At 42.8% G+C, this 13,331-nt stretch overlaps 1 protein-coding gene across 25 annotated transcripts in view; it reads right to left on the bottom strand.

Annotated features, from left to right (window-relative positions):
* The window catches only part of mark3a (MAP/microtubule affinity-regulating kinase 3a), a 95,946-nt gene that overhangs the window by 73,077 nt on the left and 9,538 nt on the right, over positions 1-13,331 (bottom strand). For all 25 annotated transcript variants that reach the window (XR_011517210.1, XR_011517211.1, XM_015968990.3 and 22 more), the window contains exon 3: positions 6,492-6,545. Coding sequence is in view for 23 of the 25 variants with exons in the window: in XM_015968990.3 (XP_015824476.1) it covers positions 6,492-6,545 (54 nt within the window). In the remaining 2 variants the exon portion in view is untranslated. The remainder of the gene's footprint in view (positions 1-6,491; positions 6,546-13,331) is intronic.

The raw sequence follows: 13,331 nt of genomic DNA, 5'->3' as shown, positions 1-13,331 counted from the left end.
AGCAATAAAGTTACCGCAGAGCCCTGATTTTGTGTTTGGATGTGACACCTTGTGCCTTACGTAAACGCTGCACCTGCTCTGCCTGAGAGTAAACCTTAAGATCCAAACCTTTTGTCTGCCCTTTGACATCGATTCAGCTTGAAGACAGACACTTCCCTCTAAATGAGAGATATTCCAGGTTCTCTGTGCTACAGAAGTCCAACAACACTTGACTCCTCTTATGAGAACATGTAATCATCAAAGAAATTAGACTTGATTTAGTTCAGAGGCAAAAAATGTGTGTAGAGATTCTATTTTCTATGAAGGGCTATGGGGTTAGGATCGACAAGCTGGCCTCATTAGAAACACAGATCACAAGCACCTAGTTACTGCCACTCTGCTACAAAGTGACTTGTTTGTGCAACACACAGCGCAGTTCCCAGATGCAGCACTGGCGACCGCTGTAGAGGCCTACCCCATGCTGAACAAAGCTAAGCTCAGAACAAAGCTATCCCTCATCTATGAGAACCATGAGTTCAGGGCTTGCACTGGTGCACTGACTCTCTTCCAGTTTTTCATGGAGAACAATCTTCAAAGCACGTTCACAGAGACTGTCACTCTTTTGAAGATTCTTGTCACCACACCCATGACCACAGCCGAATCAGAAAGGTGCTTTTCTACTTTAAAGAGGATTAAGACTTTCCTGAGGAACACCATGACACAGGATCGGCTGAATGCTCTTGCCATGCTCTCCATGGAAAAAAAGCTTGTCACAAACATTCCTGACTTCAATAAAAAGCTAATCGAGAGCTTTGCCACTCAGAAGGACAGAAGGGCAAAATTTCTGTACAAATGAGGTATCACACACACACACACACACACCAATGCATCCACTTGATCTTTGTATAAAGTTGACCTTGGCACAACACTCCAGAAATATTTAACAGTGTAAATTTCTGGCATTTTGTCTAAGTAGTGTTTACTACCATTACTGTAACAGTGACCTGCTCATAATTTTTCGTGTTCACTCAAATGTTGAAATTAAACAAAATGTTTTTGTTACTTGCCTCTTGCATTGCCTATTTACCATTTATAGTCGTGTTATTTTATGTGCAATTTAATGCAGTATTTTTCAACCTTGGTCCGCAAGGCAGCGTGCCAATAGTCAGACACACCTGGATTAATCAGTTTGTCCAATGATGTAAGACAGGAAATAAAAGAGCTGTGCTTAATTCAGGAAATAGTGGAGTTGTGCACAAAGCTCAGAAAGCACAAGTTTGTTTAAAAATAAAAAAGTAGCACAGCCCCACCAAAAATATTTTTCACCAGCCACCACTGGAAACACGCCATCACTAAGAAATACACAGCCATGTGGCTAAAACGAGGGTTTAATCTAGTAATTCTGCCTGAAGGCTTATTTTGTAATCAAATTATCTGAGTCACTCGAGTCATTTCAGCCAGTCAGATAATGGCTTTAGGGCTCCTGACTAAATACACCATAAGCCAGCTGAAGCTGCAAAAGCTTCTCCGTTTGTGCTTTAGGGTCCTTTTTGAGAAATATGATTTCACCATTTATTCCAGACTGACTAGATTTTCTCATCTGGAAAATGCAAAAAGACAAATAATCTGCCCATCACTGTCTTAACAACGGTCCAGATGCTTCATGTATACCGGATAAAGCAGCGCTAAGGAGTCTAACACTTTACTATATTGCTCTCAAATTGGTTTCACTGAGTCTTGAGCCAAAAACTTCAGTAACTTCACTTGAGCCTTCTGCTGACCAGAAACGGTAATTAAAGAGGCAATATGTAAGAATGCTACAGTGAAGTAGGGTTGTCACGATACTAAAATTTCAAACTCCAGGGTCCGAAATTAAATTTTTTACTCACCGGCCAAGTTGGCCGGTAGATGATGAAAATCTACCGGCCAAGCATATTTTTTACCGGCCAAAATTCTAAATGATTTAGATCTACCTAAAGCATGTAATTCTATATTATGTTGATTCCAAACAGAGTGACAAAATAATTAAAACATCAATTAATAAGGAAAACAACTCTTTTGTCATTTTTACTATTTATTTATTTTTAGAGATGTTTTTATGAACTCTTTCATTGAAATCTAGTCAGACTCCTTGTTTTCTCTGTCCATGAAGTTTGGCCTCCTGCTTCTGACACCGTCTTTGTGCCAAAGCATTACAGCCTCATTTGGGTCCTAGTCCTTGATCTCTGGAGAACACAGCTGCACCATGAGAATATCTGAAAGTGTGTCAGGGCTAGGATTGTCACGGTAACCGGTGTAGCGGTAAACCCCGGTAAAAAAGTTGACAATAAATAATAACAGTCTTGTTTTAAAAAAAAAAATATATATATATATATATATATATATATTATCTCTGTGGATTACCGTGGCTGCGGTGTAGGCGCGGTGACCCTTACCAGCCACCGTATCATCTGCTAGAAGTTGCAGGCGACACATGCGCACTTTGTTGTTTACGACCAAAACTTTCTTTAAGCTAAAGCTGAAATAATGGCCAAAGGAGGAGACGGCAGCACGTGGGACATTTATTATCCCTCAAAGAAGACAAAGTCGGAAGTATGGGCATTTTTTGGATATTTGAAGAATGCCGAGGGACAGTTGTCTGTGAAAGGCAGCGACGCTACGTGGCCATCATAATGTAGCCTGTCTCACGACTCCGTCATCTCCAGTTCGCCACTTTTCACAAAATCTTCTGGTTGCCACTGGTCCTGGTGGTTTTTCTTCCAGTTCGACGAGTTTTCTTTTGGAAGGCTGGCTGACTCCAGGTAAAAACCGCCACATTTCACCGCTAGTTTTAACACGAAGCTAACTGCTAACTTGATAAACTGATTGAATGGGATAGGTGGAAATGACGTTGGATGCGGCGTTCACGTTTCGCGTTGCATGCAGGCGGGAGGAGTATCAGAAATCCGTGGAAGATGACTGATAAACATAACTAATTTGGTGAAAGCATTTACCCGCCAGGTGGCAGGTAGAGCTCAAAATTTTACTCGCCAAATGGAGCAATTTACTCGCATTTGGCGAGTGGCGAGTGTTAATTTCGGACCCTGTCAAACTGGATTCGATACTGGGGAAAAAAACTCGATACTCGATTTTGATACTATTTAAAAACACCAATTTATTGAACAAGTTTATTCAAAAAATAACATTCCTCAATTTATATTGCAAAAATTAAATGTTAAGAATTAAGTGTGTAAAGTGCTTAAACCTTTCAAGTATCAGCATTTTTTAAAACGTGCATACAAAAACTGGCAAAAGTTAACACTTTAAATCATGAATTGTCTCACTATATATACACTATTTGCAGAGTGATGTTTTGCTGCTTAAACTCTGTTTAAGTAGCATTTTTGTCATAAGATGTAATGCCATATGTTTTGTTCTGTACTTTTGAACAACTCTGTTGGTCAATAAAGGGAGAAAACAAGTTTCTCCATGGTAGGACAAAGGTACATCTACCGGTAATCTTAATAAAAACAGATTGGCACACGGCAGTGACGTCATTAAAAGCGCTGGTTAGATTAGCCGCGGCTAGTCTGTTTATGTCTAGAAATCCCAGACCCGCTCCAAACGAACAGGAGAATCACGTTAATGATTCCTAACAAAACCTTTCGACATTGAGAGGTTTTGGTGCAGATAATGTCTTATTTCGAGGCTGCACCATGGGTGCCCGTCCACACCCGTTATATGGATATACACTGACAGCGATTCGCCGATGGATCTAAATACCCCGGGGAATCCAAGTAGCACCAAAGTTGTCAGCGTGAGTAAACAAACGTACTGCATGCTAGAAATTAAGTACGGGTTGCAATAAACGGGAGTTTCCTTTAAGCACATAAGCGTGAATATACAACTACCTGTCGAACTTGGTATGCTAGCTTAGCTAATACTAATACGTGAGCTCAAATTTGTTGGTGCAATTAGACACATTCTTACTAGATTTAATAAATTTTAGACACCGGTTTCATTTAATCATGCAGTTTGCGGAGTCGATCTCTCAGATGCTTGGCCAAATTTGTTGTGCTGCTTGACTTCGTAGCGATCTCTTTGTAGCACTCCTTGCAAACGGGTCTGTCATGGTCTGTTGCTTTCCCCGACTCATCAGCCTTGTATCCAAAGTGTTTCCACACTGCACTTTTGCTCTTTGTGTTGTTGAATAAGTTGGGCTGTGAAGCGCCTCCTGAATTCACTGTTGCCATTGTGAACAAAACTTGGATCGGAGACAACTCGCGTGGGAAATTGCAATGTAGCCATGCGACGTCTTCTTCTTCTGTTTGTCTGGGAGGCGGAGGCTGCTTTACGGCGTCTGGCTGTCGTGCGTGTCGGTGTACTTGAAGAAGGCTGTGTATAATAGTCCATAATATCGATACCACAGGGATGGAATATCTTATTTAGATACCACTTTTAGCATCGATTTATATCTAGGTATCGATTTTTTTGACAACACTACAGTGAAGGGAAAAAATCACAACAGTTTAATGTCTCAATAATGTTAGAAGGAAGGTTACACTGAAGCTGATTTCCCTCTCAGCCTGCAGGGGGGTTGTAAGTTTTTCTCTGATTATAATCAGAAACAAACATTAAAATGTTTTTTTTTCGTGTTCCACACCTTTAAAAGTGTTACTTCATCAAGTCCTTCAGAGGTCACCTCCCTATCTGACCTCCACAACTACAGGAGCTGTGCAGGACTCAGCTCTGCTCTCTCAACATAAACATCTACCCCCCATCCCCCCCCCACCCCCCACCCCCCCACACACACAGTTTCAGCCTCTCACCCAGCTGTTACACAAGAGAGATCAGGAAGCAGGGTCAAGAGACACTGGTTCGTTTAAAACACTTAAACGTATAAAATAGACACTAAAACGTTCTGTTTTAGGCTCACCGACTACTGATCACGCCGATTTTCCCTTCACTGCATGAAAATGATCAACTTGGAGCAGACCTGACAATCCTGAAACCTGCACCAACCCAAGTCAGGATTTTCTCCAACTCAACCAAAATAGGAGCAAGTTAAAACGGGAACACACAAAGTTTGCCTATAAATGGAGCATAAAAGGGAAAAAAGAGCAGAGACGTGATTCGTCTCACTCCACGTGTTCTGCTTCCTTAAAATAAACATTAAAAGAAATTAAAATTCCTTTGTGGAGCTGCAGGAAGAACAACCTTACAGATCCGTTCTCTTCCTGACAGTGACAGAGCAGCAACCTGAAAACCTCACGCTTCGACAGCGTCGTCATGACAGAAGGCCTGGGCCCCCGACACACAAAGGCCACGATCAATGGAGCTTTGGAAAAACTGATGGAAAACCACTAACGGGCCGATGAGAGGAGGGGGCCGGGCCAACTGCTGCTGCTCTCTGCCTCTCTTCTCCATATGCAAGTTAAAAAAGTCGATACTGCTCTGACTTCCCAGAAACCACTTCCAGGGCGGGACTCTGAGCCGAACGCACAGCGGCACAAATCAAACACATCACTCTGGTTAAAGGCACGCTGGGGTACGAGCCGCTCACATCCCAAACGAGAAACAGCAGCATTAGTCAGTCTGAGACGTTACCATTTAAAAAGGAGAGCCACTTCCTGATTCGGACGATTTGACAGGAGAACAAAACAGTTCCTCAGCTGTCTGACAACCGGACAGCAGAAACAGAACGAGGGTAGAATTCATCTGAAGTCCCGCGTTTATAACATGAAACTGTTTTCTTTAGTCTCTCTCATTAAGCAATGAAGTCAATTTGCCACAAAGCTGAGTCGGCATCAGAGAGCCTTTGGTCATTCAAAAGTGAGCCAGTCAGACTGTGGCGGTAACGTAGCAAAACTGTGCTTTTCACAAAATACTATGCAACGGCAGTAAAGGGGGTGTGGGGGTGATCCTCGTGCATTCAAGAACTTCTGTTTAGCTTAAACAGAAGTTGCTTTCATTGAGATTGAAGTTGCTTTAGCAAGCTGCTTCTAAGCGTGTCTGTCCTCCACATTCCCCATGAACGGTCTGGTGATCCGAGCTCCAGCTCTAACGGAGAGAAGTCCCTGGAGCTCGGCATCGCTCCAGTTTTCCATCTCAGCTGATTCTGTTTACAAAAGCCAAACTGACTACTTTCAACACAGTTGCCGGCCGGAGCTCGGTGGACATTCCACATGAGATCAGGACACTACTCTTTGTTGCACCAAGGCGCAGTCTTCATTAACAAGTGGTAATACTACCACCAAGCATCGCCATGCCGCCACGGCGCTTTCAGAAGACGCATCGTGGAGACAGTCTTATGCTTATTTACCAGCACGGTGTGACTTTAGAAAACGGATGATAAGACGCATTAATTAATGCATTGCAAATTTCCTTAACATACACTAGATGCTTATACACAGTCCAAGAATGCACTGCATCCAAAATATTAAATAAAAAAACAATCTGTTGTGCTTCATGAGTTAGTGAACTACTTGTTCTGATCGAGGTGGTGAAACAAAGAACAACAGAGACCAACTTACCTTCTGTAGGCTGTTGGGGTTCAGCTGCGTCTTGTCTATGATCTTGATGGCAACCTGTGGAATAAAAGCAACTTAAATGCCGTCATCTGTGTTTCTGTAGAGGAGCCCAGTGCAGGCGACAGTTCGGCTACAGCTTGTTGTCCTTCAAAACGATGATTTTACATCATCACTCCGTTTAAAAACACTGTCAGAAACAACAGTTGCTGCTTGTGACCATCCTTGACTGATCAGTGTTTAATCGACACCACTATGAACACGATGCTTCAGGCGGGGTCCATAAACACCAGCTGCTGATGATCGTGTTTCGGCGTTTCTGACTTAGTTTGGAAACGGTGACTGTGAGGTCAGCGCTGTGGTGTTCTGACCCACTTTATGTGACTGGAGTGGAAATAAAAAAACTGCAGGATGATTAGACACTTTGCTCGTGTTAATCCCGACTAGGACTGGGCAATAAACACTCACTGGCCATTTTATTGGGTATACCTGTCCAACTGCTCGTTAACACAAATGCCTAATCAGCCAATCACATGGTGGCAACTCAGTGCATTTAGGCATGTTGACATGGTCAAGATGATCCGCTGCAGTTCAAACCGAGCTTCAGGATGGGGATGAAAGGTGATTTAAGTGACTTTGAACGTGGCATGGTTGTTGGTGACAGATAGGCTGGTCTGAGTACTTCAGAAATGGATGATCTTCTAGGATTGTCACGCACAACTAGGGATGTCCTGTTCTGATATCGATATCGGAAGTAATTTGTTATCATCCCAAAAGCACTGTATCAGATTATATCGGACTGCATGAAAAATCTCCGATATAAGCAGTCCGTTAAAGTTCACATTTTTGCAACCAACGGTTAAAAAGAATTGTACTTTTTTTCATACCGTTATTGGCTCTTGTTCTCCGACTGAGTAATATCACTTGATCAAACCTTTCATACATTCCACACTACGAAACAGGTAAAAGTATGTATGATTTATGCTGATATCGTATCAGATTGATATCGGTATCGGTCAATACTGAAGGCTGCGATATCTGTATCGTATTGAAAGTGAAAAAGTTGTATGGCACATCCCTATGCACAACCATGTCTAGGGTTTACAGAGAACGGTCTGAAAAAAGGAGAACATCCAGTTCTGTGGGTGAAAATGCCTTGGTGATGCCTGAGGTCAGAGGAGAATGGCCAGACTGATTTAAGGCTACAGTAACTCAAAGAGCATCTCTGAACACACAGCACGTTGAACCTTGAGGCAGATGGCCTACAGCAGCAGAAGACCTCACCGGGTGCCACTCCTGTCAGCTAAGAACAGGAAACTGAGGCTACAATTCACACAGACTCACCACAATTATACAATAGAAGATTGGAAAAATGTTGCCTGCTCTGATGAGTCTCGATTTCTGCAGCGACATTCAGATGGTAGGGTTTGAATTTGGCGTCAACAACATGGATCCATCCTGCCTTGTATCCACGGTTCAGGCTGCTGGTGGTGGTGGTGTAATGGTGTGGGGGACATTTTCTTGGCACACTTTGGGCCCCTTAGTACTAACTGATCATCGTTGAAACACCACAACCCACCTGAGTAGTGTTGAATACCATGTCCATCCCTTCATGACCACAGTGTACCCATCTTCTGATGGCTACTTCCAGCAGGATAATGCACCATGTCATAAAGCTTGAATCATCCCAGACTGGTTTCTTGAACATGACAGTGAGTTCACTGTACTCAGACGGCCTCAGCAGTCACCGATCCATCAGAGCAGCTTTGGGATGTGGTGGAACGGGAGATTCACATTGTGGATGTGCAGCCGACAAATCTGCAGCAACTGTGTGATGCCATCATGTCAACATGGACCAGTATCTCTGAGGAGTGTTTCCAGTACCTTGTTGAATCTATGCCACAAGGATTAAGGCAGTTCTGAAGGCAAAAGCAGGTCCAACCCGGTACTAGCAAGGTGTACCCAATAAAGTGGCCAGATTTTTTACTAATGACTAAATAGCATGAGGGGGTCAGTAAACAGTGTAAGGTAACATGTTTGCTCCACAGAAACACAACTCAGCTGTAAAATGTTGGTGTTATTGGTCATTTTGCTCAGCATTATGGCTTTTTGTCAGAATCTGAACCAGGAAACGGCTGCAGGCAGTGAAACAGACGGCAAAACTCTGGAGCAACCAGTGACCACAAGACGGTTAGCCGATGAAGTGATCGCACAGCTGGAGTCAGGCAACATTCAAGTCGATCGGAACACTGACGGTAAACCCAACGTGGATGGATGGTGAACGTCTTCAGAACCAAAATTGGTACCGTTTAGGGATGTTCTAATCACTTTATTTGATCACGATCCGATTCCGAGTAATTTGATTTTGAGTATTTGCTGATACAGAGTCCTGATCCGATACTTCAGCAAAGCTATAAAACGAGAAGAAAAAGAAAAAACAAGTCCAAGTTTTTTTATTTTTATTATCATTATTATTTAGGTATTTCTTTCTTTCTGTATTTATGCAATTCCCCTAGTTTATCTGCCCAAAAACATCACCTGTTTAGGAAGTACATTGATAAAAAACAAGTTCATATTAAGAATGTAATTAAAAGTAGTGAGTTCCTCATTTTTCAAGTTGTTTACGTCCTCATTATGCATCTGTGATGCACGTTCACGTGACAAGGGGGGCACACGGCGCCACGGCCAGCGGGCTAACGTTTATCTGCACAACAACAGTAGCTATCGGCATCACAGACATCATATTCACAACGTGGACTGAGCTGCCATCTTGGATGGGTCTCCAATCGCTCCCGGTGTGTTTATTTCTACTGAAGAAGATGTTTACTCAACTACGAAACACATTTTATTATGATTTTTTAACAAAATCAGATATTATGGTAAAGCAGATATTATGGTAAAGCATGATAATTGTTTGAATGCTGTAAAGCAAATATCAGCAAATGTTTCTAAAATTCACAGTTCAGCTAATTGTGAAAATTTTACTATTAAACTATTCTTACTCAAATGGCAGGTGCGTAAACATTTCAACTGTCTAGTTTTTTAAACAATGTTCAAAGATTTCATTTTTCTGTTTATTATTTTTTTCTCCATTCTTCACCTACGTTATGAGCTTTATTACACTTTTTGGTGATGTTTGCTTCGAAATCTTTAAATACATTCAGCTCATTTTGACAGTTTAGCTTAGTTTCAGCTTCACTTGAGCTATTCAGCAGCTTCAGCAATCAGTTTCTGAATTTGGCATATGCTGCTCATTTCACAATTCAGCTAAATATAAAAATTAAACTGTTAAACTAGTCCTACTCAAATGACAAGTGTTTAGACATTTTTGCCGTCCAGATTTTTAACCCTTTGATGCATGAATTATGAAATCTTCAACCATGATTTTTTTAACAATTTTTTTCATTCATCTTTAGGTGTGAATGAAACAAATTTCAACAAATATTTTTTGTGAAATTTTATAATTTACACATAGTTTATTACATGTCCACCTCAGTGGACAGCGTGCATTCTGAACATGAAATATGGTGGCTTGACTTACTGAAGTCCAAATGGAGGGGCTCACATGCAATAAAGTCTTCAACAGCTGTGCTTAATAGCAAAAATAAATAAATAACAATTTTGAGTACCTGTCCACTGTAGTGACCAATATGCATCAAAGGGTTAAATAATGTTCAGCTTTCAGTTGTCTGCTGTTTAGGATTGTTTTCTCCGTTCTTCACTTTTTGTGCTTTATTCACTTTTTGGTGCTTTTTGCTTTTAAGTCTTTCAAAACATTCAGCTCATTTAGACAGTTTTGACCCTAGCGTCAGTTCAGCTATTAAGCTGATTCAGCTAACAGTTTAAGCTAACCAGCATTCAAACAGCATTTCTGCAAGAAATGCAGTTTATCTAGTTAAAATGTTGGGTTTGGAGAGTGAGATAAACACCCAATATGGGGGCGACGCTGTTACACTATCCAGGGTCCAGTGACGCATCGGGCCCGATTTCCCATCATGTGATTGGATCGGAGCATCCCTAGTTCAGTTTATTTACCTTTATTGTGAGTTTCATTTCTGTGCTCACTCATAGCAGCTGAGCAGAGCTATCTGCTTCAGGCTTCCCCAGTATATTTCAATAATCTACTGAAAAATAAAATGATGTGGTGCCATTTTTTAATTGCTGCATGTACATGTTGATAAATCCATCTATACATCCATTTTGTTTCGCTTACCCGGGGTCGGGTTGGGGAGGCAGCAGCTTAAGCCAAAAAGAAGAAGAAGAAGAAACGATAATTTCTATAGCGCCTCTCAAGATAAAAATCACAAGGCGCTTCACAAAAACAAAGAATGTAAAAATATAAAAAATAATTTAGAAAATGGTTAAAAATATATTTAAAATGAACAAAAATAGACAATTGTGATTTAAAAAAATGTAAAGAAAGAGAGAGAGAGTGAAAAGGAAAGAGGGAAATCAGTGGATCCTGAGGAAGGTGGGATAGGTGGGGAGAGCAGAATAAAGAGAGAGTGGTGAAGAAGGTCATACAAAGCCAGCCTGAACAAGTGAGTCTTCAGCTGTTTTGTAATGGTGTCCACTGAGTCCACTGAGTCCACTGGTCTCAGGCTCAGGGGGAGAGAGGTCCAGAGTCTGGGGGCCACAGCAGCAGATGATCTGTCACCTTTGACCTTTAGCCTGGTGCTGCACAACCAGTAGGCTTTGATCACTGGACCTCAGGGACCTGCTGGGGGTGTAGGGACTAAGAAGATCACCAAAGTAAGATGGTGCTTGTCCATGTAAGGCCCTATAGACCAGAACCAGGATCTTGAAATGAACCCTGAAGTTGACTGGCAGCCAATGAAGCTGGAGGAGAAGCGGGGTGATGTGGGTGTGTTTGGAGGACTTGGTCAGAAGCCGAGCACAGGCATTCTGAAACACCTGTAGACGGTTCAGGGAGGTTCTGCTCAGACACGTGAAAAGAGAGTTACAGTAGTCTAAGCGTGAGGAGATGAAGGTGTGGAGAACTGTCTCAAGTTCAGAGTGGGACAGAATGGGACTCAGCTTAGCAATGTTCCTGAGATGGAAGAAGGAAGAGCCAACAAGAGAACTGACATGAGAATCCAGGGTGAGAGCTGGGTCAAAGGTCACGTCAAGATTCCTGACATAAGGTTTGGTGTGGGAAGCAAGCTGACCAAGAGAGTCTCTGACTTTGGGAACCAGCTTGTCTGGGGCACAGATGAGGATCTCAGTCTTATCTTCATTCAGCTGTAGAAAGCTCCCACCATCCAGGCTTTAATAGAGTCTAAGCAGGTGTGTAACAGCTGCAGCTTAGACATCTCATGGGGCTTAAAGGAGATGTACAGTTGGATGTCATCTGCATAAAGATGGTAGGAGATTCCTTTGAAGGAGCTCAGGATGTGCTGAAGAGGAAGCAGATAGAGGAGGAAGAGCAGAGGCCCCAGCACAGAACCTTGTGGGACACCATGGGTAAGAGAGGTGGTGGAGGACCTAAACTTGGAGACGGCCACAGAAAAGGAACGCTCAGAGAGATAAGAGGAGAACCACTCCAGAGCAGTTCCTGATAGGCCTACCCAGTCTCTCAGCCTCTCCAGTAGCAGGTGATGGTCAACAGTGTCAAAGGCTGCAGTCAGGTCCAGCAGGACCAGAACAGAACAGTCCCCTGCATCACTGTGAGTCAGAAGGTCATTAGAGACCCTAAGAAGAGCTGTTTCAGTAGAATGAGCTCTACGAAAACCAGACTGGAAGCTAGCATAGATGTTATGTTCATCAAGAGCAGCTGTGAGTTGTTTAGCCACAACCTTTTCCAAGATCTTGGAGATGAACGGAAGTTTAGAGATGGGTCTGAAGCTGCTATGGAGAGAGGCGTCAAGACTTGGTTTTTTAAGAAGCGGGTGGATTACAGCGTTCTAAAAGTAAGCAGGGACCTAACCAGAAACCAGAGAAGCATTAATTATAGAGAGCACGCTGGGGCCGATGGACTGAAAAGCACTTTTAAACAAAGATGAGGGTAAGATGTCGAGGGGGCATGCAGAGGTCTTCATAGAGTTAACTAGTTTGGTTAATTCAGGCAAAGAAAACGGAGCAAAGCTATCTAGGATGATGGGCCTGGTTGGAGTCGGGAGAGGCAGCGATAAGGCTGAACGGAACCGAAGGAGAGATGCTAGATCTAACCTTATTGAGACAAAAAGTTCTCACAGTCTGCAACAGAGTGGATGGAGGCTGTAGGAGAGGCAGGAGAGACGATGCTGCTGATGGTGTTAAACAGCACCTTGGGGACCTAGCGTCTCTGACTGCAGAGTTAAAGGATGTCAGAACGTCCTTTAGGTGCAGCAGATGGACGTGGAGATGTGTTTTCTTCCACAAACGCTCAATGTTTCTGCATTGGCACTTCAGGCTGCGAAGGCTGTCATTAAACCAGGGAGTAGGGTTCACTGCAGGAACTGATCTGGTTCTGACAGGACAGATGTTGTCCAGAATGGAGAGGCAGCGCTCGTTAAACTGAGAAGTTAAAGAATCTGGGTCGTTATCAGAAGAACAGGGTGGATCAAAAGCAGCAGAAAAATTGCTAGCTGTGCTCTCATTAAGAAAACGAGAACTAACCAGACGGCGAGCAGGAGGTGGGGACGCAGAAACTGACAAGTTAAAGAAAATGCAATGGTGATCTGAAACATAAACGTCCTCAGGACAAACACTGTCAGCATTTAGACTCAGGGTAAAAACAAGGTCTAGAGTGTGCCCCCTGGTGTGTGGGGCCAGAAACATGCTGGGTAAAGCCGAAGGAGTCCATAAGGCTGGAGAAATTCATGGCAAAGTGATCAGAGGGATCATCAACGTGGACGTTAAAGTCAC

The sequence above is a fragment of the Nothobranchius furzeri genome, chromosome 18 (genome assembly GCF_043380555.1).
Source record: "Nothobranchius furzeri strain GRZ-AD chromosome 18, NfurGRZ-RIMD1, whole genome shotgun sequence".
In the NCBI taxonomy this organism is placed as follows: Eukaryota; Metazoa; Chordata; class Actinopteri; order Cyprinodontiformes; family Nothobranchiidae; genus Nothobranchius; species Nothobranchius furzeri.
This window is presented reverse-complemented; position numbering and strand designations above follow the sequence as displayed.